The 25,110-nt window shown below is 44.0% G+C and overlaps 2 protein-coding genes across 10 annotated transcripts in view; one reads left to right on the forward strand and one right to left on the reverse strand.

Annotated features, from left to right (window-relative positions):
- Window positions 1-25,110, reverse strand: part of Csad (cysteine sulfinic acid decarboxylase) — a 25,602-nt gene continuing 492 nt past the window's right edge. For 2 of the 7 annotated variants that reach the window (XM_047547915.1, XM_047547913.1), the window contains 14 exons: window positions 11,142-11,278; window positions 10,676-10,802; window positions 10,499-10,589; window positions 10,050-10,156; window positions 9,493-9,608; window positions 9,046-9,125; window positions 8,696-8,750; window positions 3,236-3,352; window positions 3,094-3,158; window positions 2,738-2,819; window positions 2,179-2,378; window positions 1,974-2,025; window positions 1,747-1,836; window positions 1-601 (listed from right to left, as the gene is read on the reverse strand). In XM_047547915.1, the coding sequence (XP_047403871.1) occupies window positions 428-601; window positions 1,747-1,836; window positions 1,974-2,025; window positions 2,179-2,378; window positions 2,738-2,819; window positions 3,094-3,158; window positions 3,236-3,352; window positions 8,696-8,750; window positions 9,046-9,125; window positions 9,493-9,608; window positions 10,050-10,156; window positions 10,499-10,589; window positions 10,676-10,802; window positions 11,142-11,267 (1,482 nt within the window). In that variant the 5' untranslated portion in view covers window positions 11,268-11,278 and the 3' untranslated portion in view covers window positions 1-427. Of the gene's footprint in view, window positions 602-1,746; window positions 1,837-1,973; window positions 2,026-2,178; window positions 2,379-2,737; window positions 2,820-3,093; window positions 3,159-3,235; window positions 3,353-8,695; window positions 8,751-9,045; window positions 9,126-9,492; window positions 9,609-10,049; window positions 10,157-10,498; window positions 10,590-10,675; window positions 10,803-11,141; window positions 11,279-11,530; window positions 15,878-24,796; window positions 25,105-25,110 lie in introns of those variants that run through there. The other 5 variants (XM_047547918.1, XM_047547917.1, XM_047547914.1 and 2 more) reach the window with 5 other exon arrangements.
- Znf740 (zinc finger protein 740) overlaps window positions 24,934-25,110 on the forward strand; it is a 9,559-nt gene continuing 9,382 nt past the window's right edge. For all 3 annotated transcript variants that reach the window (XM_047547920.1, XM_047547922.1, XM_047547923.1), the window contains exon 1: window positions 24,934-25,091. The gene's annotated coding sequence lies outside the window, so the exon portion shown is untranslated. The remainder of the gene's footprint in view (window positions 25,092-25,110) is intronic.

Consider the following 25,110-nt stretch of genomic DNA (forward strand, 5'->3'; position numbering starts at 1 on the left):
TACTTGAAATTTTAATTTTATTATGCTCCCATTACATAATTCATATTCATTACATAGTAAAAGGAAAAGGCACAAAAGCAAAAGGGGTCAATTTTAAAAATGCCTATTATCTCAACCTAGGGAAAACTGTTAATATTCTGGCATAGTTCATTTATCAGCCTTTTCCTATGTACTTCTGAACATTGCTCTGATATTACTAAATATAGTCTTATATCCAGCTTTTTCAACATATTATTTTTCTCATATTAATAAAAATCTCTGTAAATATAATTTTAATGAAAGAATAACATTGCATCCTATGGATATAACTTTTTAAGCATTCTCCTAATGCAGATATTTTAGCGAGGAGATTTAGTGGAATAAAACAGAGAGAAAAGGTTAAGGCTACTTTGTTTCCTAGAAAGGCTTTTTTGAGAACACGGGAGGCTCACAGGTCCTGGCCTAGCCGCTCCAGCTCGTTGAGGAGGAAGTCTATATCAGCACAGGTCAGAGTGGGGTTAGCCACCACCATGCGGAAGAAGTTACCGCGGCTCCCATGGGGCTGGTAGCCGATCATCATGGAGCCCTCCTTTACCATGCGCTCCTTGAGTACAGGGGCTACCTGTGGGCGTGGTAAAGAGAGTCTAGTTGCAGCCGGTCCGGTGAGAAGGCCAGCTGCCTGAACTACCCAGCCGGCCGCAGAGCTGTTTTTCCCTCCCACCCTGCCATTTTCTGGAAATACCTTCACTGCTTAGACCCTCACCTTGGCCCCGGTTTACTTTTCCACCACATCCAACTTGATTGGCCTTCTTCACCTTCTGCTTTATTCCTTATTTCTCCTACCTCCAAGACAGCTATAGGCAGGGTATCTTCTGCCAAATCCTGACTTTTCTGATTTCCAACCTTGCTTCAGTTTACCTCTAAATTTTAGACATCCTAAATGCCTTCTTCTCCCCTTTTCTGGTTCTTGTCCTTTTTTTTTCCCTCAGGGATTACCTAAGGTTACTTTACCACCAAGCTACATCCCTAGTCCTTTTGTACTTTTTATTTTTTAATTTGAGACAGGGTCTTGCTAACTTGCTAAGGGTCTTGCTAAGTTGCTGAGGCTGGCCTCAAACTTGTGATCCTCCTGCCTGAGCCTCCAGAGACACCAATTATAGGTGTGTGCCACCACTCCTGGATCCTGTAATATCTGATCTGTGCCATGTGATCTAGTATGAAATTTACATAACTGCCTTGAACATACTGGCTTCAAACAGATAACTCTTGCTTTCCACAATAACAACTCCATGAGGGCAAGAGGACTCTTGTCCTTTCAAATCATCTGCAGCATCTAATACTAGTACCCCCATTCCTAGGGACACAGACAGAACATACTTCCTTACCTCTAGAAGGTGTGTCAGATTGGCCTTTCTGTGTTTCTCTGTCCCCAGCATCATTGAAAAGACTCTTCCTGATATTTCTGCCTTACATCTCTGACCTGGGCCTGAGTTCCCCCCACAGGGGTCTGTGTGCTTCACACTGACTTTTCTGGGTTCTCCTGTGATGCCTCTTTCTGTCATCTTATTTCCCAGAAACATACCTTGCTCCTTATCACCACCCCACAACAAAGGACAAGTTGGTGTTGTCTTCCAGTTGCCTAACCCCCATCAGGAGCAAGAGACTGGTACCAGGACCTGACATATCAGGTATGGGCAGCAGGGGGCAGAAGCGCACCAGCTGCATCAGTTCCCTAACTTGGGTTACCCAGAGCCAGAGAAAGCCTACCTGAGACAGCCTTTCGCTGTAATCTGGACTCGCCTGCTTCCCCCGCAAGCTGGGGGGCACGAACCAAAAACACACGTTGACAAACTCAGGCTGAGGGAAATGAGGAAGGGGAAGTATGAGCTGAGAAAGGGGGACCATATTCCCTTTCAGTGCCCCTCTTCTTCCATCAGAGCTTGCCGTGTGGGATAGGCTGGGATAGGTAGATGCAAAAGAACATGGGATCATACCTCCATGACCAACTCAAACCCTTCCCTCTTCTTTATTTCCTCCACCAGGTACCTGGAAACAAAAGGCGATAAATTGCAGATGGAGGGGGAAAGGCAGACATGGAAACAGAAGAGAACCACAGAGAAACAGGGAGGAAAGTAATCCCTAGGGCAGAAATGGAGAAATGGTAGACCCTGGGAGGGCATCTGGGACCCCCTTGCCTACCGGGCAAGGGCAAAGGCCTGGTCGATACGATGCTCCAGCCCTTGCCCACCCTGTGCTTTCCACATGAGCCACAGCTTCAGGCAGTCTACACGACGGCCACACTGCACCACCTTGTCACCCGTGTCCAGAGCCACATCATAGAACTTGTCTTGCTGGAAGAGGTAGCTGGCTTGGGATCCATGGCAGCGCTTGAGCAGGTTCTACGTAGGGAAGAGGCTGTCAGACCCTAGTCCCTCCACCCAGGCTCTCCCCCAGGGCTGCACCAAGGGTCAACTGCCAGCTGACTGGATCCCTTTCTCTGGGCTTTCTCCAACACCCAGAGCTTGTCCCAAACTTTCCCAGGATCCCTCTGTCTGCAGCCTTAAGCTGGGTATCTTTTCCTTTGCATGAGGGCTCCTGGGGAAGTGAGGGAACCCAATGTAGGGGTAGGGTGGTACCAGGTGGGATGGTAAATGGGACACAGTAAGTCCTGGTCCCCCTCTCAGGTGAGACAGAGAAGACAACAGGACTCCAGAAAGGATATGGGCCAGGGCCAGGCCAAGGACTGGGGCAGACCCACCGAGGTGTCCTGGAGAAGAAGAGCGGAGCACTGCAGGCCTGCAGCAAGAAGCTTGTGGGGGTTCCAGGCCACGGAGTCAGCCCTGGGCGAGGCAGAACAAAGCCAGGTCAGTGGCTCATCCTCAAGTTGCCCAGCCAGAGGTTCTTCTAGACCTCCAGTAGTAGGGTCTAACCCCGACCCTAGCAATCAGGAAGAATTCCCCTGCCTGCCTTCCCAGTCCAAATCAACCATCCCATCTCCAGTCTGTATCCTAGCACCCTCTTCCCCCTACCCCATTCTGAGTTCCCTACTCCACAACTATTCTGAGGATCAAGGATTTGAAGGGTGGGGTTCAGGAAGAAGGGAGCCATATACACCTCTGGATCCCATCCAGAAGATGCCTGTGTGTCTGCGACAGCAGGACGCTCCCTCCCCAGGCAGCCTGTGGAGCAGGAGGAACAATTTGGGCCTTGGCTTCAGTTCAGCTCACCCCACCCACAAAATCCAAATTGCACTCACATCCACATGTAACCACAGTCCATGATGCTGGCACACATCAGCAATTGCATCTAGGGGGTCAAATGCTCCCAACACAGTAGTGCCAGATGTAGCACTGACCAGGAATGGCACAGCACCCTGTGAAAAGAAGATCTGGAGTCACCTTTGGAGCTACCTAGAGCCTAGTGCTGGGACCGAGTACTAAGTTCTTTCCATGCCCTACCTGGCCCATTTGAACTTTACAACACTGCATTCATGACCTCTTTAATTTGTAGGCAGGAATGCCTTTCTCACATCATACCCCAAAATTAACTCATCAAAGATCAAAGACCTAAATGTAAGAACTAAAATTACAGAACTCTTAGAAGAAAATATAAGAGCAATATTTGTGCATTTGAGTTAAGTTAGCTATGACTCCAAAGCACAAGCGGCCAAAGAAAAAACAGATCAACTGGACTTCATCAAAATGTAAAATGTCTGGGCCAAATACAGTGGGGCACACCTGCAATCATAGCTACTCAGGAGGCTAAGGAGGATCTCAAGTTTGAGGCCTGTCTGGGCAATTTAGAGAGATCCTGTCTCAAAATAAAAAAATAAAAAGGTTTGGGGTGTAGCTCAGTGGTAGAGCACCCCTGAGTTTGATTCCCAGGACAAAACAATAAAGTGAAGTGTAAGCACTTCAGTAGGATCCCAATAGGATAGCTGCTAGCAAAATAACACAAAAGGAGCTGGGGCTTAGTTCAGTGGTGGAGCATATACATAGCATGTACAAGGCTCTGGGAAGGAAGGAGGGGAGGAAAGGAAGAAGGAAGAAAGAAAATAACAAGTGTTAGGATGTGGAGAAACTAGAACCCTTGTGAAATGCTGGTGGGAACATAAAATGATATAGCTGCTGTAGAAAACAGCAGGGCTGTTCCACTTCTGGGTATGTACACCCAAAAAATTTAAGTAAGGTGTTACAGTTTGGATATATTATGGTTTGAACGCATACCCCAAGGATTCATGTGTTGACATTTAATACCCATTTGAAGATATTAAAAGGGTAGAAATTAAATCTATGGTGTTTTGAGGAGGGGTCTTTGGAGGTGATCAGGATTAGACAAGGTTATCAGGGTACAGGCCCCATGATTGAATCCTGATGGTTTTATAAGAAGAGAGAGACCAGAAGAAATACAAACAGACTCCTGGCTCTCATCATGTGATGCGCTATACTGCCTTGATATTTTGCCAGCAAGAAAGTCATCACCCATTTTGATCCTTGAACCTTAGACCAGAATTGTGAGCCAAAATAAACCTCTTCATAAAATTACTCAGCTTTAGGTATTTCATTATAGTAAAGAAAAATGGACTAATACAGGGTCTTTTTTGGGGGAGGGGGTGCTGAGGATTGAACCTAGGGGTACGTGGCCACTGATTCACATTCCAACCTGTTTTTATTTTTTATTTAAAGACAGGGCCTCACTAATTTGCTGAGGCTGGCTTTGAACTTGTGATCCTCTCAGTCTCCCAAGCTGCTGGGATTAGAGGTTTGCACCACCATGCCCAGGTGCACAGGGTCTTAAAGAGATATTTTATACACCTGTATTCACTGCATTATTCACGACTGCTAAATCATGGATGCAACCCAAGTTTTCACTGATTGATAAATGGATAAGCAAAATGTGGTAAATACATATAATAGAGATTAAATTTCAGCACACAAACCATCGGGGAACACATTCAAAGCATATCCAAAACATAGTACCTTGGTTTCCTTTCAATAAATGTAATAATGGCCCCTGGGTCACTCACAGAACAAAACAAAATAAAACAGTTCTACACACTTCCAAATGCTCCCTTGATGACAGGGAGAGTAGGGGTGGAGGCAGCACCAGCCCCAAGCAAGTACTCTAGAATAGGGAAGGTTACCAGTAGTGGGTGGAAACATTCAGGCAAACAGAGGAAGCTGTCTTGGCTCCATATTTTCAATTCCAGACACATCCCATGGCTTCTGTATAAGCATAAGGTGTTCTTGTCCATCCACAATACCCACTACGTAGTTAATTCCTCATCTGCCTTCAAGTATCAGCTCAACATCACTTCTTTTTTGGTACCAGGGATTGAACCCAGGGGTACTTAACCACTGAGCCATGTCCCCAACCCCCAATCCCTTTATTTTTTAAATCTTTGAGACAGGGTGTCATTAAGTTGCTTAAGGGCCTTGCTAAGTTGCTCAGGCTGACTTTGAACTTGAGATTCTCCTGCCTCAGCCTCCTGAGTCACTGGGATTACAGGCATGCACCACCATGCCTGGTTCAACCATCACTTCTACGGAAGGCCTTTGCTGACTCCCTCACCTTCTGATTCCATCAACTCTCCTGTATTATAGCTTCAAAGAGCACCATGCACCTCATGTTCAAAGTACATGTGCAGCTGTTTACATATATATATATGAATGTCAGACTTCACTACTGGAATAAAAGCTCTATGAAAATAAAATGGGCAAAAGTTCTGAATAGACCCTTCTCCAAAGATGCGCAAATGCCTAATAAACACATGACAAGATTCTCAACATCATTAATCACCAAGGAAATGCAAATCAAAAGTCTAGTGAGGTACTTCACACCCACTAAATAACTACAATGAAAAAGAATATCAAATGTTGGTGAGTATGTGAAGGAACTGGAGCTCTCATATTATTGCTGGAATTGCAAACTGGTACAGTCACTTTGGAAAACAGTTTAGTGGTTCCTCAAAGGTTAAAGGTTAAAGTTATCATATGATCCATCAATTCCATTCCTAGGTATACAACTAAGAGTAATGAAAACATGTTCACACAAAAGCCCGTATGCAAATGTTCATGACAATGTTATTTGTAATAGGCAAAAAATGGAAACATGTCAACTGTCCATCAACTGATTAATGGATATATAAAATATAGTATATCCATATGATGGAATGTTATTCAGTCACAAAAAGAAATGAAATAATTAGTATATGTGACAACAGGATGAACCTTAAAGACATTATGCTAAGTAAAAGAAGCTCACTGCAAAAGGTCTTGTATACTATGAGTCCAGATCCAGAACAGGCAGACCCATAGAGACACTAAGTAGATTTTTGGTTGCCTTGAAATGAGAAGTTTGGGAGAAATGGTGAGTGATGGCCAATAGGTATAGGATTTCTTTTTTTTTTTTTTTTTTTTTTTTTTTGCGGTACTAGGGATCGAACTCAGGGTCTTGTGCTTGCAAGCACTCTACCAGCTGAGCTATCTCCCCAGCCCTGGGATTTCTTTTTGTGATGATGAAAATGTTCTAACATTAATTGTAGTAATGGTTGCGTAACTCTGTAAATATGCTAAAAATCACTGAATTATACATTGTATGTGTGTGTGTGTGTGTTGTACTGGGGATTGAACCCAGGGGTACTCTACTACTAAGCTACATACCCAGTCCTTTTGTTTTAATTAAAAAAATGGAGTGTCACTAAGTTGCCCAAGTTGACCTCAAAGTTGTGATCCTCCTGCTTCACCTTTGAATTATACATTTGTTTGTTACCTGAAGTATATCAATCATATAATAAATCTATTGCCAAAATAGGTATATTCAATGTAAAGTGGAACTTCATTATTCTAATTGCTGCCCATACTGCCAACTGCCACATATAAATAAATATATACTGCTCTGAATAACAAAAATAGGCTTATACTGTTCACTGTATACTAAACTTGCAATATGTATTTAACATATATAGTGGAGGTATTTTCCTGTTAGTACACATTTTTTCCTACTTTATTCTCTTATTTTTATTGATTGATGATTGATTGATTGATTGACTGCAGTACTGAGCATCAAGCACAATGGTGCTCCTACCACTGAGCTATATTCCTACCCTTTTTAATTTTTTATTTTGAAACAGTGTCTTGCTGAGTTGCCCAGGCTGAACTGGAACTTGCAATCCTCTTGACATAGCCTCCTGAGTAGCTGACATTATAGGTGTGTGCCACTGCACCGGTGTTTTTTTTTTTTTTTTTTCTTTTTGTGGTACCAGAGATTGAACCCAGAGGTGCTTAACCACTGAGTCACATTCCCAGTCCTTTCTCTTTTTTTTTTTTTTTTCATAATTTTGAGACAGGGTCTTGCTAAATTGCTTAGGTCCTTTCTAAACTGCTAAGACTGGCTTTGAACTTGAAATCCTCATGTTGCAGTCTCCTAAACTGCTGGATAATTATTACAGGCGTGTGCCACCATACCCACCCTACCCAGTTTATTTTTATTTTTTGTAATGCTGGTGATCATACCCAAGGTCTCATGCATACTAGGCAAGTGAGCTACACCTCAGGCCCATCCTACCTTATTCTTTATATATATATATATATTTTGTTGTTGTTGTTATTGTTGTTGTTGTTGTAGATGGACAAAATGCCTTTATTTTATTTTTATGTGGTGCTGAAGATCAAACCCAGGGCCTCAAGTGTGCTAGATAGGCACTCTACCACAGAGCCACAACCCCAGCCCCTACCTTATTCTTTAAAACGGCTACATAAGCCAGGCACAATGGTGCACACCTGTAATCCCAGCGGTTCAGGAGGCTAAGGCAGCAGAATCATGACTTCGAAGCCAGTCTCAGTAACTTAGTGAGACCTGTCTCTAAATAAAATATTAAAAAGGGCTGGGGATGTGACTCAATGGTTAAGTGCCCCTGGGTTCAATCTCTGGTACAAAAAAAATACAGTTACATGATACTCCTATAGTAGTAGTAGGAGTAGTAGTAGCAGAAGCAGCAGCAGCAGCAGCAGCAATGACAACAGCCCACAACAACTAATGTTTATATAATGCATCTACATGCTGGTCACTGTTCTAAGTGCTTGACACACTAATTCATTTAACCCTTACAACAACCCTGTGTGGTAAGTTCTGTAGTATTTCCATTTTACAAAAGAAGAATAGATAAACACAGATAATACAATAATTTATCTACTGATATAAACTTTGCTCCAGGAAACATTCTCGTGCACAGAATTCTATACTTGTGATGATGGTTGACAGCACAAATTCTAAGCAGTGGAACTCCGAAAAAGCTTAAAAATTATACAGATCATACCCAAATGCTGTTCCCAATGACTACATCAGCCTAGATACCACCTCCAGTGGACACCCTAGCCTGCATCCATCAGCGCCACTGGAATATCTCCCTCAGCTTCTCCCTATACTGACCCCCAGCCCACAGAAACCTTCCACACTATGCTCTGGGTTACAAACACCCTCCCTGCAGTGCTGCCTGGGTGGTGTCTAGTCAGTCATCTAGTCCCACCTCTCAGAATCCCACCCTGCCTTTGTGTCTTGGCAGAGTCCCCAGCAGCAACATGGTCTCCTTACCCATCAGGCTTCAGCCCATTGCAGTATGGGCACAGAGATAGAGGAGAGGCACAAAGGGTACCTTGAGCAGGGGGAGCCCAAATAACCATCCACAGAAGAGACAGAGTGGTCCCACTCCACTCACCTCAGCTTCAGCCAGACTAATCTGCCTCTCCAAATCCTCAGGGATCATTTTCCCTCTGGAAAAAAAAAAAATGAGTGAATGGAGAAGTTATAGGTCCTCTAGGCCAGGAGGCATTACCCTGTTGAAGAATAGTAAGGTAAAGTTGGCAATGCAAAAGCCATAATGCTCTACAGGTCTCGGGGCACAGGGCAGGAGACTCTGGCAGGCACTGGGAAGCAGGAGCAGCAATTCTACAGGAAGAGTTAGGGAGAGAAATCCACCAGGGATATAGGTCTGAGGCCAGAGTTTTCTGGAGGCAGGAAGGTACACTGTGCCAAGCTGGGTCAGGGCCATGTCGGCAGGACCTTCACCTCTCATCAGCCTTGACCACTCGGACACTGTCAGTGCCAAGTCCCAGAAAAGCAGCTCCCTTGTTGATGGAGTAATGACACTGTGGAAGAATGCAGACGGCAGGTTAGCGTGATCTGGGCTAGGGACCAGAAGGTCGGGAGGATGGGGAGGAGAGTGACTGGAAAAAGTCCAGTGTGAGCTGCAATAGATGGGACCCCAGAGGCCAGGGCTTTTCAAATGTTTATATGTATGAATTGCCTGGGTATCTGGTTAAAATGCAGATAAAGCTTCAGTAGATCTGGGTGGGGCACTTGCTGCTCCTGTCCTCTCCAACCAGAAGGCAAAATGAACATGGCCTCCTTGATTGGAAGGAAGGGTAGGGCAGGAATAGGACCTGAAGGGTCTCTGACTGAGGTGGCTAGAGATGAGAGTTGGGAGCCCAGGACTGCGCCTATACTCTTCCCTACCTCCTCTGATGTGAAGAGGGCCAATGGTGGCAGTGCCCGGAGGCCCCTCTGCTTGCAGTCTGGGTAGCGCTGATAGCGGGCCAGGTTTATGGCATACATGTTGGAGATGGAACCACCTATCACAAGGAGGAAGTGGTAGCAAGAGAGAGGGAAGGTGAGTCAGAATGGAGCTTGCATCCCCTCAACTTTCCACCCAGAAGAACTGACCAAAGCAATAGGTGTTATTGGCTCCCAGGTCACAAATTTTCAGAGCTCTACAAATGGCATGGGAACCCAGAACAAACCGGGATTCAGCAGATCCTCCCAAACACCCCCTCCATATCCAGGACTGGCCCTGGAGACAGCCCCTCACCCCTGCCCCCAGAGCAGGCGCGAAAGCACTGATCCTAGGGACTGTTGGCAAACACCAGGATAAAGGGGACTGGGCAGCCTCCTTGCTGGTCTGGCCCTGGCCCAGCTGGAAAGGAAACAAAGAGGAATCTCCCAGCCAGCAGCTTAAAGCAAGAGAATTGTGTGGAAAGAAGAACCATAAGAAAGTCCCCCTCCTCCTCACATACCAGGGCAGAAGATCCCATCCCCAGAGCTCCAGCCCACCAGGGCCCGGAGTTTCTTCAGCACCTCCTCTTCCATGAGTACAAACACAGGGGCGATCTCATATGTGTACCTGCCAGAAATGCAACGATGAGACAGGAGGGACTGCCAGTTCAGGCTCTTAAATTACAAGAGTCAGAGAGAGGAGATGGTAAGATAACCATGGAAGGGTCCCAAAAACAATGAGCTGGTGACTAAGAACCAGCAAAGCACACATGAGAAAAAACTAGGGTCAGAATGCATGAGAAAGATTGCAGAATCAGAGCCCAAAGGACGGGGGAAACCACTCTGCCAGAGATATGCCCAGAAAATGGTACAGAGGGGCAAAACCCATTCTTCTCCCCTATCTCTAAGGCACCTTCCCGGTAAACCTAAGTTCTCCATGGGCTGGAAGGAGGGGCTTGGGATGGCTCACTGGCTGGTGTTGAGGCTCTCAGTGATAATGCGTCCAGCCAGAGCATGGGGATCCAACCCTGAGAAGAGCTGGTTGAAGAACCGGGGGTGACCTGGAGAAGGGGGAGCAGGGAACGGAACTCAACATGGAGCTGGGTGCAAATGCTGGACACTCCTCCCTTCAGAACCCCAAGCCCACCGGTCTTGACACTGTAGCGAATCACAGCGCGGCAACGCTCCAGGATCTGTTCTTGTGACTCGCCCTGGCTCTGCAGCTCCAGATCCAGCAGCTGCTTGAGCTCCTCAGGCTCCTTCCATTCACAGACCTAGGAGAAGAAGCCAGGGATGCAGGGACCTCAGCCCCTGAGGACTCACTGCCCCAGAAGACACAGGACATTACCAACCTGCACTTCAAACAATTCAAGAACCAATATATTAAATCTATTGTATTTAAATGGAAAAAAAAATTCAAGAATATTTTCAAAATGATACATGAACAAGGGTAAATAAACCTAAGACCCACTATGCAAATTTCTTACTTTTTGGTACTAGGGATTGAACCAGGGGCCCTTTACCACACAGCTATCTCCCCAGCTCTTTCAGTGTTTTACTCTGAGACAAGGTCTTGGTAAGTTGCTCGGGGCCTTGCTAAGTTGCTGACCCACCTTCTCAGAGGCACTGGTCCCTTTCCGAATGGCCTCATCCACAACAATCCCAAACACGTCCTGCAGCAAGGTTTCCACAGCCACAGGGTCCCCATCAAGAGAAGGGAGTAGTTTTGAATCAGCCATCAGGATAAGTTCTGTGAGCAGAGTAGGAGTCATTCTCCATTCAGCCTCTGCACCCCACCCAGACCTAACCAGTAAGACCTTCCATCCTGTAATGAGCATGAGACCCCAAGCACTGGTGCTCAGTCCCGGCCTCCAGTGTACAAGGCAAGTGACAGCATCCAGGGAGAAAGCCAGAGGACACAGGAGGGAGAAAAAAGGCAATTAATGCTGAGTGGGGAGAATCAGTGGCCACTATCCACCAAAAGCAAAGAGGAAAAGCTTACCTTCTGCTCAAGTCTCCGTTCTGGTGAGCTGGCCACAAGATACACAATTAGCTTTTCAGAATAGTAGGACCAAGACAGCAGAGGGAGTGCGATGAAACCAGCAGTCACATGGCCATTGGACAACTCTCATGACCCTTGCCCGAAAGAGAACTTTCACAGATTTGGGACAGGGACAGCAAGTTAAGTTCCCTGAATAATCATTAGCTGACAGAAGGTGGGCGGGGGGGGGGGGGGGGGGAACAGGTGGTATATTAACCTCAGGATTGAGGGGTATGGAGAGCCCTCATGTGTGGAAGCAGGGATTCCCACTGAGAATTCAAGAGGCCAGACTGGTGGTGTGGTGGATGTCTGAAGGGTGAAGAGAGCAGCAGGCAGGTTGGGGGGCAGAGCAGGAAGCCCCAAGGGAAGGAGCCTGAGCCACGGAGGCAAAATGGTTTAGGCAGACCTCAGAGATCAATCAATCTCTTTTGCACCCCAATGCTGTGTTTTCTGAACTGTCCTGATTTCTGAAGCCCTCTCCTAGAGCAGGAAGGAAAGAATGTTCCACTGAGGAAGAATTACATTACCCAGGTGTGATGCTGAGTCTTTGACCCTACAGGACCACATAGACACAACATGCAAAAGTTACAGCTCAGGGAGAAGCTGGGGGCTAACCCTAAGTGTCCTCAGAATCAGGAAAGGAGACCCAGGAGACTGAAGACTGAGGAAGGCTCATAGTGGATGGGAGTTGTGTCTTAAGAGTAGACAGGAGAAATGGACAGGTGAAAGGGAGGACAGAAAGTTGAGTTTGGTTAGTAAGGCCCTTGAGTAGGTCCCAGCTACTCAAGACACTGAAGCCAGAGAATCACTTGAGCCAGGAGTTTGAGGTCAGCCTGGGTAGAAAGGAAAGACCCTGTCTGGAAAATCAAAGAGAGAGAAGGCGGGGGGTGCCAGGGTAGAAGGGAGGGAAAGAGGAGCACTGGGGCAGGGAGAGGAAGGCCAGCAGCTTTCGTGGGTAGTGAGCAGGATAGGTCCTGAGGTCAGGGAAGGCACTGCTGACTGGAATATGGGAGCAAAGGCAGAGTAGGCAGAGCTGGGTGAGATTATGGCAAGTCTTATCTGCCAACCAGGCCTGCAGTTTTGTCCTACAGAAAATGGGAAGTTACTAAAAGACTCTTTGGCAAGGAATGTGAAAAAAACCCTGATGCTCTCAGAAGATTAGTAGACCAGTTTATAGTAGCAGGATGCAGGAGAACTGGCAGGGTGTTGCAGTAAACCAGGCAAGAGGTGACCCACACATGACTAAGGGGTAGGGAGTAGGTGTGGTAAGACAGGGCAGAGAGAAGAACCTGCAGCTTTGGTCATTCCTGGAGTATAGTTAATTCAACACTCAGACAATGTACGTTGGAAAAGTCAAAGATAAGCCTGGATGTTCAAGTCTGCATGACTGAGAAAATGGCATCCCGAAAACAAATACGGATACAGAAAGGAGAAACTGGATGAAAATTAAAATAGTGATTTCTTAGAAATACTCATCCAAGCAGAGACTTCCTGGGACTACAGATTTGTATATGAGGATGGTCAAATCTAGAATTCTGATGAGATGCAAGCATTGAAGGTGATTTAAGAGTTGGGACAGATGAAGCCTTGTGATAGGCTCCATTCCCCAAGGGAGAGAATGTTCAGAGAGAGGGCTAGGGAGAGAAGGACACGCACTGAGGCCTGGAGGACTTCCCAGATGAGAGGGGAAGAACAAGAAGAGAATCTGGAATAGGGCCAACTTCCTGAAAGTGGGTTGCTCTGATGTACTCAGCTGTCAAGAGCCACTAACCTCCACTGGTTAACAGAGGTTCAAGGGAGCCTGGTGGTCTGACCCTCACACACTTCCTGAGTAGAATGGGTTTGGAGACTACCAGAGTGCTGACCCAGGCCTGGAGAATGGAGGACTCGGTCCTTCACCAGCTCTCCTGCCAGCTCCCGACAGTAGCAGCATGGAGTATAGAGGTCAAGAGGCTAATAATAGGCCTGAGGCTAGGGGTGGAGTTCAGTGGTAGAGAGCTTGCCTAGCATATGCAAGGCCCTGGGTTCAATCTCTAGCATCTCAAATACAAACAAAAAATAGGCACCATTTTAATACGTACCAGATGCTACCTTCTGTACTTAAAATGCATTTTGTCCTAACCTTCACAACCATTCAGGGTAAACTCACTACCCACATTTAAAGGAGGAAACAGTTTCAGAGATACTGTGTAACTTGTCCAGGACACAGAGCCAGTACATGGTTAAGCCAGGTTAAGCCCCTAGCTGTCCTCTCTGGCCTGTTTTAGGCTGTGCCCTCCTCTGGCCTTCCAAGAAAGCTGATGTTTTCATTTCTGAGCTTTTCTGGGCTTCTGCCCCCAAAACCAGCTTGTTTCCCACTGGGACTCTGCAGACATACTAGATTTGACTTTCTGCCATTGGTTATATTTCTCTGCCTTTTAGTTTCTACAGTTATTGATAACTCTCACCTCTTGTCCCTTTTCTTGTTTGTCCTATTTTACCAGATTTAAAATTCTACTGATGTCATTTTAGTGAAGTTTCAGGACAGAGTGATGGCAAACATATGTGTTTAATCTGTTGCATTTAATTAGAATGAGTACAGAGGCCACCAATTTACAGCAATGCCAGTTTGCAACATTGTGTGATTTTGACTAGCAGAATCCAGCAGGCCAAATGGATTTGGTTAGGACAGGCCAGCTGGATTGGGGTTTTGGCCAGTGGATTTGGTGGAAAGATAGTAGGGCTGCGGAACTGAGGATACTGGAAAGAGAGGAGTTAAAACAAGGACCACGTCATCTAGGTTGAATAAGCAAAGGCACGAACAAGATAAGAGAGTTGATGGTTAGAGAATTTACGAACTAGAGATCCTAAGAAGTCAGAAAAACACTTGTGCATTTTTTTACCTTTTTTTTTTTTTTTTATGGTTATGTGGTGCTAGGATTGAACCCAGTGACTCACATGTGCTAGGCAAGCACTCTACAACTAAGCCACAAATTTTTAAACAAACCCTGCTTTGTCCTATCAGCATCTTCTCAGCCAGGGGCCAGAGCACTGCTCCTAATTCTATTCTTATTTCTTTGCTTCTCTCTCAGATTAGATGAAAACCTGTATAAGGACTATTAGAACCATATTCCTATTTCCCCTGCCCATTCACCCAGCAACTCTCTTCCAACTTTCTTCTTCCAAAGAAGACGAAAGTTTGTTGTCTGGAGAAACAGGGACAGAGAGCCCAGCACGGAAGGATACCAGAAGTTGGAGGCGATGCACTATACTGAACACAGGAGGATTAAGAGGAAGCTACATGTCAAATCAGCCCCTTTCCCAATCAGCACTCATAATTAGTACCCAGGGGTAAACTCTCCAGGGCCAGAGACTAGAGGAGTCCTCTTTGAAGAAACTGAACAAGACCCAGAGAAAAGACCTATTGGCTCATTTTCCCAATCACCTGTCAGCAATGCCACCAGTCAGTACAGCCTGTGCAGGGACTTGGACCTGCCAATATGTTTTACTGCCTTGGTCTTAAATGTGGGCAGATGACCAACAATGATCAGACACTTGAAGAAAGTTCCTAACAAGAGCCACAGTGAGGGCTGGGCATACAGTGCTTGCCTAGTATGTGTGACACTGGATTTGATCCTCAGCACCACACAAAAATGAATTAATTAATTAAACAAAGTTATAAAAAAGGCATATATGATGGAAGCACAGAAATAAAAAGGGTGAAAGAAAGTTGCACACATCAAGGATTTGCATCCATGAAAGATAGGTTGCTTTCAGGAGGGTGTGATACATGCCTGTAACCCCAGCAACCTAGTTTAGTGAGAAATCTAATTCCTATCTCATTCCATATGTCCCATTCTCACTCCCACCCACACAGAAAACCACTAGAATTTTTAATGCAAATACTTACAAATATAAATATATATTCTTATTTTCTCCCTTTTCATACAAAAGTTAGTACATAATCATTCTTCTGTACCTTTTTTCAGTTAATAAAATATGGGTAATCTTATTATCAATACATATAGAACTTCCTCATTTTTTAATATAATGACTTAAGATATAATTTACCCACCACAAAACATATTCCTTTAAAGTATATAATTCAGTGGTTTTCATATATTCATAAATTTGTACAACTATCACCACTAACTTCAGAATATTTTCCTTTTCCCAGAAAGACACTCAACAACAGTCACTCCTTGTTCCTCCACTCCAACCTCTGGCAACTACTAATCTACTTTTTCTCTCTATAGATTTGCCTAGTCTGGACATTACACATAAAAAAAAAAAAATCATGCACTACGTGGGGTTTTTTGTTTGGGGTTTTTTGTTTTGTTTTGTTTTGTTTTGTTTCGTTACCAGGGATTGAACCCAGGGGTACCTAACCACTGAGTCATATCTCCAGTCCTTTTTTATATTTTAATTAGAGACAGGGTCTTGCTGAGTTGCTTAGGGCCTCTATAAGCTGCTGAGGCTGGTTTTGAAGTCAGGATCCTCCTGCCTCTGCCTCCTGAGTGGTTGGGATTACAGGCATGCACCACCATGTTCGGCATTATGTGGTCTTCTGCAAGTAGCTTTACTTAGCATAACATATTCAAGGTTCATCCGCATGTATCAGTACTTTGTTGTTTTTTTATGACTGAATCATATCCATTATACGAACATACACTTTTTTTTTTTTTGTACTGGGATTGAACCCAGGGGCACTTAACCACTGAGTCACATCCCCTGTCCATTTTTTTATTTTGAGACAGTACTCAGTAAGTTGCTTAGGACTGCACTAAGTTACTGAGGCTGGCTTTGAACTTGTGATCCTCCTGCCTCAGCCTCCTAAACTTCTGGGATTATAGGTATAGCCCCCATGCCCAGCTACAACATGTTATTTACCCATTTACCCATTCTTGTGTATTTCAATTGTTTCCACCTTTGAACTATTATAAATAATGCTGCTAGGAACATCTGTTTACAAGTTTTTGGATATGGGCATATTTTTAATTCTCTTAGGTACATATCTGGTGGCGAAATTGCTGAGTCTTATGGTAACTATATTTAACCTTTTGAGGAATTACCGAACTGTTTTCCAAAGTGGCTACACTACCTCATACATTCCCACCAGTAATGTGTGAGGGTTCCAGTTTCTCCACATCCTTGCCAACACTTGTTATTATCTTCTTTTTTATTACAGTCATCTGCAGGGTTTGATAGGGATTGCCAATATCCACAAAGGTACCATGTATGAAAATGCCTGTGTGCTCAGCCTCAGCAAGAGAGTATGCTGTTGAGCTTTTGAAATGGAGGAGTAAAATATGATGTTTCAGGGCTAAAGATATAGCTCACTGGTATGTGTAAGGCCCTCAGTTCAGTCTCTGGCACAAAAAAAATCTCAGTATAGTTGTAATTTATTTGAATGTCTGTATTAGTCAGTTTTGCTGTAGTAACACAGGCTTCAAAATTCCACCTGCCCATGGGCTGGGGAGATAGCTCAGTTGGTAAAGTGCTTGCCTTGTAAGCACAAGGCCATGGGTTTGATTCCCAGCACCACAAAAAAAAAAAAAAAAAAAAAATTCCACCTGCCCATGACAACAAAAGTTTCTGCTTTTTTTTTTGAGATGAGATCTCACTGTTTCCCAGGCTGATCTTGAATTTCTGGGCTTAATTAAACCTTCCGCTTAGCCTCCTGAGTGCTAGGACTACAGGTGCACTCCCGTGCGCCTGGCTTAACAACAGAGGTTTATTCTTCTCTTGTGGCTTACTCTGACGGTGGTGTCGGCTCTAGTTCTGATTTATGCGACTTCATTCCAAAACCTAGACTGAAAAAACTATCTGGGACATGCTGTTCTTATGGCAGAGGGAAAACAACAAAGGCAGAGAAAACCAAACAGACTCTTAAAACTTCTCAAACCTGGCATGTGGCACATTTCCTCCTATCCCACTGACCCAACTAAGTTGTACTTAGAGTCCTGGGCAGGGGGTGAGAAATGTGTGTTCCTCCCATATGAGGACACTGCAAATCACATGGCAGTGGGTGAGTGAGATAAACCTCCACAAGATGGCGGGACACTGGCCTGTGGCAGTTTCACGTTCTGTTTCACCTCAGTACTCATTGATGACATGACCCACCTGACCCTCAGGATATGTGAGTTTGAGCCAAGGTCTAAAGGTTTCCTCTCCTTCCCCCTCAGAGATACCTCTTGATTGTTCCCTCTCCTTTCTTTAACCCTCATCCTCTAACTATTCCTCACGGCATTTTTTTTGCTAAAATCTCTCATAACATGCCTGTTTCCAGTCACCTCCTCTTCACAGCCTTTTTTCTGCAGTACTGGGAATGGAACCCAAGGTCTCAGGCATGCACTCTATTGCTGAGTTACGTTCCCAGCCCCTGGTCTTTTTAATTTAATCTTCAAAGGCTATTGCATCTTTTTCTCTCTCTCCTTCACACACACTAAAACCTAGATAAAGCTTCACTTTTTTCCTCTGAGTTGGGCTATGCTGTAACTTTTTTCTCCTTAAAAATAGTTCCTTAAGGAGCCAGGTGTGGTGGCACATGCCTGTAATCCCAATGGCTTAGGAGGCTGAAGCAGAAGGATCACAAGTTCAAAACCAGCCTCAGCAAGGCCATACACAACTTAGTGAGACACAGTCTTAAAATAAAAAATAAAAAGAGCTGGGGATGTGGTTCAGTGTTTAAATCCCTCTGGGTTCAATCCTGGTACCAAAAATCTAAAAAGTTCCTTAAAAGGCCTTGAACAGTGGCTCTTGCATGTAATCCCAGCAATTCAGGAGGTTGAGGCAGGAGGATTACAAATTTAAGGTCAGACTCAGCAATTTAACAAGATCCTGTCTCAAAACAAAAAGTAAAAAGGACTGGGGATGTAGCTCAGTGGTACAGTACCCCTGAGTACAATCCCCAGTGCTGATCACTCACACACACACAACTTCAAAGGGAAAACAGTAACTTTACAACAGAGAAACCTAGTGGGCACTTTACCCAAATGATTAAAGTTCACATCACCAATAATGGAACAGATTAATATCATGAACCTTCTGATGTGAGGCACGAGAAACACTCAACATCACTTGTGTAAAATTTCTGCCCCAAATGCATAACCAAATCTAACTATGATGCAATAAATATATCTAAATTAAGGATCATTCTACAAAACAACCAGCCTGTATTCTTCAAAAATATCAGTGTTGGGAGCTGAGGGTATAGCTAAGTGGTAGAGCATTTGCCTTGCATGTGAGGGACCCTGGGTTCAATCTCCAGTACCACAAAACAAAGTCAATGTCATGAAAATCAAAGGAAGGCTGAGGACCTACCAGCTCCAGATAGAAAACGACTACGGTATTACAAACAAAAAGCACAATCTGAGTTTGTTTCCTGGATAAGGAAGGGGGAAAAAAATTGTTATGAAGAACATTATTGGGGGTGTATAGGGTGGCATGTGCCAATAGTACCAGCACTTGGGAGGCTGAAGTAGAAAAACCACATGAGTTCACAAGTTCAAGACCAACCTGAGACTGTCTGACGGGAAAAAAAGATTATTGGCACAACTGGTATAATCTGACTATGAATGTTACCGTAAATATTAGTATTAAATCAATATTAACTTCCTGCATTGATAGTTGCATTAACTTATGTAAGAGAATGTTCTTGTTAGAAAATATGCTAAAATATTCCAAAGTAAAGGGGCATGGTATCCGCAACTTTCAAACAGTTCAGAAAAAGACAATACTATGTGTATATTTCTACAGGCATTTAACAAAATAAGTTATTGAGATATGATTCATTTACCATAAAATTCATTCTTTTTTGCTTTTGTGGTGCTAGGAATTGAATCCAGGGTTTCACACATGCCAGGGAAACACTCTACCACTAAACTACATCCCCGGCCCCATAAAAATCATTCTTCTGAAGTAATTTAGTGTTTTGTTTTTTGTTTTGAATATTCCCAAAGTAGTACATTGGTCACCACTATTTAATTCCAGAACATTTTCATTACCTGCAAAAGAAACCCAGTATGGGTTAGCAGTCACTTCCTGTGGTTGGTTTGTTTGCAGCATTGAGGATAGAGCACAGGTGCACTCTACTATTGAACTATCTCCCCAGCCCTTTTTAACTTTTGAGACAGGGTCTCCTTAAGTTACCCAAGCTGACCTCAAACTTGTGATCCTCCTGCCTCAGCCTCCTGAGTAGCTTTACAGGTGTGTGCTACCCTGCCTGGCAAGTTAATATTTTGAAGTCTTGGGGATATAGTTCAGTTGGTAGAGTGCTTGCCTCGCAAGCACAAGGCGCTGGGTTCAACCCCCAACATCACAAAAAGAAAAAAAAAAATTGCAAATATTTTGAAATCTTTTTGAATCTTTAAAAAAAAAATCCACAGGAGGCTGGGGATGTGGCTCAGTGGTAAAATGTCTACCTGGCATGAGTGAGGCCCTGGGTTGTATCCCCAGTGCCACACATCAAAAACAGCACAGGGAAGCCAGGCATAGTGGCATACACTTGTAATCCCAGCTACTCAGGAGACTAAGACAGAAGGATCACAAGTTTGAGGCCAGTGTCAGCAATTTAGTGAGGCACTAAGCAAATCAGTGAAAACCTGGCCCAAAATTAAAAATAAAAAGGTCCAGGAATATAGTTCAATGGTAGAGCAGTCCTGTGTTCAATTCCCAGTGCCTGGCAAAAAAAAAATATATATATATATATATAAATATATATATATATATAGACATATATACACACACACACACACACACACACACACATACATATATATGTGGTTATTACCAGACATTGGAATTATAAATGATTTAAATTTTATTTATAAACTTCCATATTTTATATAACAATTTCATATTATTTATGTAACTAAAATAAACTTATTTTAAAACAATAAAAAAATTAAGAAGGAATTAAGAGGTCACAAGAACTCCAAAACAGCCAGGTCAATGGCACCCACCTGTAATCTTAGTGGCTCAGCAGGCTGAGACAAGAGGACCACAAGTTCCAGCCCAGACTCAGCAACTTAGCCAGGCCCTAAGCAACTTGGAGAGACCCTGTCTCAAAATTTAAAAGCGGGGGTGGTAACAAGGGGTGTACCTATGTGGTAAAGCACCCCTGGTGAATGTTCAATCCCCAGTACCAAAAAAAAAAAAATTCTAGTGGCTGGGATTGTGACTCAGTGGCAGAGTGCTTGCCTAGCATGTGTAAGGCACTATGTTCAATTCTCAGCACTGTATATAAATAAATAAAATAAAGGTCCATCAATAATTTTTAAATTTTTTTTTTTAAATCTAAAATATACACATTGCCAGAACCAAGGAATGTCCCTTGTTTGGTTTCCCAACTTCTCTATCCACTATCATCAAAGGTCTAACAGGTGGCAAAGGGAGCCAGATGCTGCTCATTTTGATTACACAACCCATGCTGGCTCAGAGGGGAATGGGTTCAGCTTGTTCGGCAAACATTGACTGACTGTCTACTTCTGCTGCCTGGCTGGCACTGCCCCAGATGCTGCATCTGTCCTGTGGACTCCAGCCAGCAAGGGAGCCTGGGATGCAAACTGAAGGCATGATTACCGCAGCAGTATACAGTGCTCACCAAGGAAAGGTAGGACTGCTTCAGTCTGCTCTACTGGCGCAGCCTAGGTTTCCAGGAGCAAGAACAGGAGCCAGAAAAGACTAATCAGGAATCATTGCATCTATATTTGGGAAAAGAATGGGTGGGCCTGAGTCAGGGAAAGTCTCATAGCAGGCTTGCCTGGGGGCAAAAGGATCCAGCAGTTGCAGTTGCCTCAGGCTGATTACAACTAGGATTACAAGTGTGCATGTCCACGCCAGATTGACAGTGCCTCTTTTTGAGGGTACTGGAGACTGAAATCAGGGGCACTCAACCACTGAGCCACACTCCCAGCACTATTTTGTATTTTATTTAGAGACAAGGTCTCGCTGAGTTGCTTAGCGCCTCACTTTTGCTGGGGCTGAATTGAATTCGAGATCCTCCTGCCTCAGCCTCCCAAGTCCCTAGGATTACAGGTGTGCACCACGGCACCTGGCTGACGGTACCGCTTAAAGTACTTTCAACCAGTCTTGCACAAAGACTATCAATAAATATTTGCTGAATTGATCAACTATTTACAGGTACTGAAAATACTGCTGCATTCCACTCACATTTGATTCCCATCAGCCAGGAATCTATACTGATGGTAACTTAGATTAGAAAAGGGTTTTTTTTTTTTTTTCTCCCTACTGAAAGCCTTCTAAATCCATTATCTCATTGATACCATAATGGTCCTAGAAACTGGCCAAAATTGGTATTCATTCATTCTTGTCTTCAAAATGAGGACTCTGGAGCCAGAAGAGTGAATGAATTGTCCAAATTACAAAGGCAATACAGGTGATTTTTGCTGATCTTCTGACTTCTAGGCTAGTCTGTCTACATTAGGTCTGGCATCTCTATTTCTTCCCATACGTACACACAAGAACTGCAGCCAGTATAGAAAGTGAAAATATCCAACAACCAGAATATCAGAAGTACAGCAAAACATTTTAATAATATCAAGGTAGCATAACACAAATATTCAAAAGCCACAGATTTAACAATGTGAAACTAAAAATTTTGTGTAAAGAGACACCATGGAAGTGGTGAAAGCTAACTCATAGCTTTCTATTTCTCACTCACTATTTTACCCATTCAACTGTTTTCAAAATGTTCTTTGTGCCAGGTGCAATGGTGCAGACCTATAAATCTAGACTAGAGAGGCTGAGGCAGCAGAACTGCAAATTCAAGGTCAACATCAGTAACTTAGACCCTGTCTCAAAAATAAAACAAAAAGGGCTGGGGGAGCAGCTCAGCGGTAGCTCAGCGGTAGAGTGTCCATGGGTTCAATCCCCAGTACCAAAACAACAGCAGCAATAAAATGTTCTTTGCTCTCTTTGCAGTTATTCTTTTCCATGTCAATTTTTAAAAATATTTTTAGTTGTAGATGGACACAATATCTTTATTTATTTATATTTTTGTGGTGCTGAGGACCGAACATAGTGCCTCACACATGCTAGGCAAGCGCTCTACCACTGAGCCACAATCCCAGCCCTCTAGGTCAATTTTAAAATCAGCTTAAGTGTTGGGATCTAGTTCAGTAGTAGAGCGCTTGCCTAGCATGCTCAAGGCCCTGTGTTCAATCGCCACTACCAAAAAAAAAAGTCAAAACTTTAAATTCCATGCAAAATCATGTCTTAACTATAATTTAGTTTACCTTAATCTATAGCAAGAATTGATGTCTCTACAATATTAAATCTTCCTATTAAAGGATGCAGTAAAATGTCATTTAATTAGGCCCTTTATGATTGTCATTAAAATAGCCTGTTTTTTTTTCTTTTCAAGACAGGGTTTCACTATGTTGCTCACATTGGCCTAGAGCTCTCAATCCTTCTGCCTCAGCCTCCCAAGTTGCTAGGACTACAGGCACGAACCATAGCATATGACTTAGCCAGGTGTGGTATGAGCCTGAGGCAGGAGGATTCCAAGTTGGAGGTAAGTCTCAGCAATTGAGACTTTGAGCAACTTAGTTAAGACCCTGTATCAAAAAGTAAAAAAGGAGGAGGATATAAGTCCCTGGTAAAGTGCCCCTTCATTCAATTCCCAGTACCAAAAAATAAATCAATCTTTCAGTTCCCTATTAAAATTTTTTCTAGAAATGTAAAATTTTTACCGTAAATGAGATTGTTCTATGACATTTCATGGTTACTGTTCTTATATTTTATTTATATGATTTATTTTCATGCTGGAGACTGAACTCAGGCGTGCTCTACTACTGAGCTACATTTCCAGTCCTTTTTATTCTTGATTTTATATAATTTTTGTTTGTTGATCTTCATCTGGCGATGTTGCTGAACTCATTAATTTTACTATTTTGTCAACTGTTTCTCTTTATAGATGAATATATTAACATTATGAGACTTTCGGGGGGGCCAGGAGCTCTACTAAATTATTAGGATTTTCTTGGTTTCTGCAGGGCTAAGGATTGTACCCAGGGCCTCACACATACTAGGAATGCACTACATTTGCAGCCCTAATTTTTAAATGATACACAATAGAATATTAGTGTTAATGGTAAACATTCCTGACTTGTTTCTCTTGTTGATATGTGTCAAATATTTGTCAATAAGAAAAAAGATAAATGATCTATTTTTTAAATGGACAAAGGATATGACTAGGCAGTTTACAAAAACAAAATGGTCAAAAAGCAATAAGAGATGATTAACTTCATTGGGGGGGAGTTCTGCAGATTGAACCCAGTTGCTAGGCAACTGCTGTACCGCTAAGCTACATCCCCCAATCTTTTTTTCTTTTTTTTTTTTTTGTAATTAAAGATTTATTTCTGGAAACGTTTTGCTCTCTCTCAATCATATTCAATTTTGGAATGACCCTAAAAGCACAAACTTGCTTTCAATGACCCAAAATGTTGAAAGTTTGGGGAAATAAAATTTGTGTACAAAAAGTGGTTGGAATTCCTTGTTTTTTCATCATTTTCATTTAATATCGTCATTAATTTTCCTAAACTCACAACCTGATAGCACCTTGCATCTTTAGCAAGACCCCTCCCTAATGGCTAAAGTTGGGAGATTTGAGGATGGGTTCAACTTTCCATTTTTCTAATTCAGCCTGGTCCAGGGGCCAAACTGCATGCCCAAGTCTTCAACAAGGCTAGTCCTCTACTGAGGTAGGTCCTATGTCCTTTTACAGGGAGAACAGGGCCGGACAGCCTGGAATAAAGAGGGTAAAAGATAACCGTGCTGGCCTCTGACTTCTGAGAGGGCATAAGCAGAGCAGCCTCGGGCTACTCAGGGAACGCTTCTGAGACACTCATTTTCAGATTACGGTTGAGTGTACATGGCAGGACTGTGCAAAAGTTAATTCCTTCTCCCAGCTGACCCTAAAATTTGCAGGTCTAGCCCCTCGGCAAGCTAAGGGAAAGACAAACCTGACCGACTTAAAGGAAAAGATAGTGAGTAGGAAGTATTCTAGCTTCTCCTTAGGACTCCAAGCTTAGCAGCACGGAAAGGAGAGAGGTGGAGCTTTTTCAAGTAGTCTTAGCCAGATCTCCCAACAAGCCCTCTCAACTAGCAACCAGCGCCTGGAGATTTCAGTGCTCCGTTTCCTGCCCTCAGTCAAGATGGCAGCCCGGGCTCGCATGTGCCACGGCGCACGCGCCGGCCCTCCAGCCCACCCTCCTCCCATCTTACCGCGCGCCTCACGGCCGGCTCACCAGCTGCAGCGCTCCGCGCGTCCTCAGCCTCACCCCTTTTCAGGCTGTCCCCGCCTGTCCAGGCTCCCGAGCCCGGAAGTGGATGTTGCCGCTCGGCGGAGAGGGGGAGGGGGAGGGGGAAGTGCTTCCGGGGAAACGGGCCCCGGGTTGGTGTTTGTAAACTTGCCTCGGTCCCGGCGGGGACAGTGGCGGCCGCAGGGTTGGCACGGAGTGCTAGGACCTGGAGAAGGCGCCGCGCGGCGGGGGAGGCAGCGGGAAGTCGTGCCTGGCAGGTAGGCGCAAGCCCTAGGG

This window comes from Sciurus carolinensis, chromosome 4 (assembly GCF_902686445.1).
Source record: "Sciurus carolinensis chromosome 4, mSciCar1.2, whole genome shotgun sequence".
Lineage (NCBI taxonomy): Eukaryota > Metazoa > Chordata > Mammalia > Rodentia > Sciuridae > Sciurus > Sciurus carolinensis.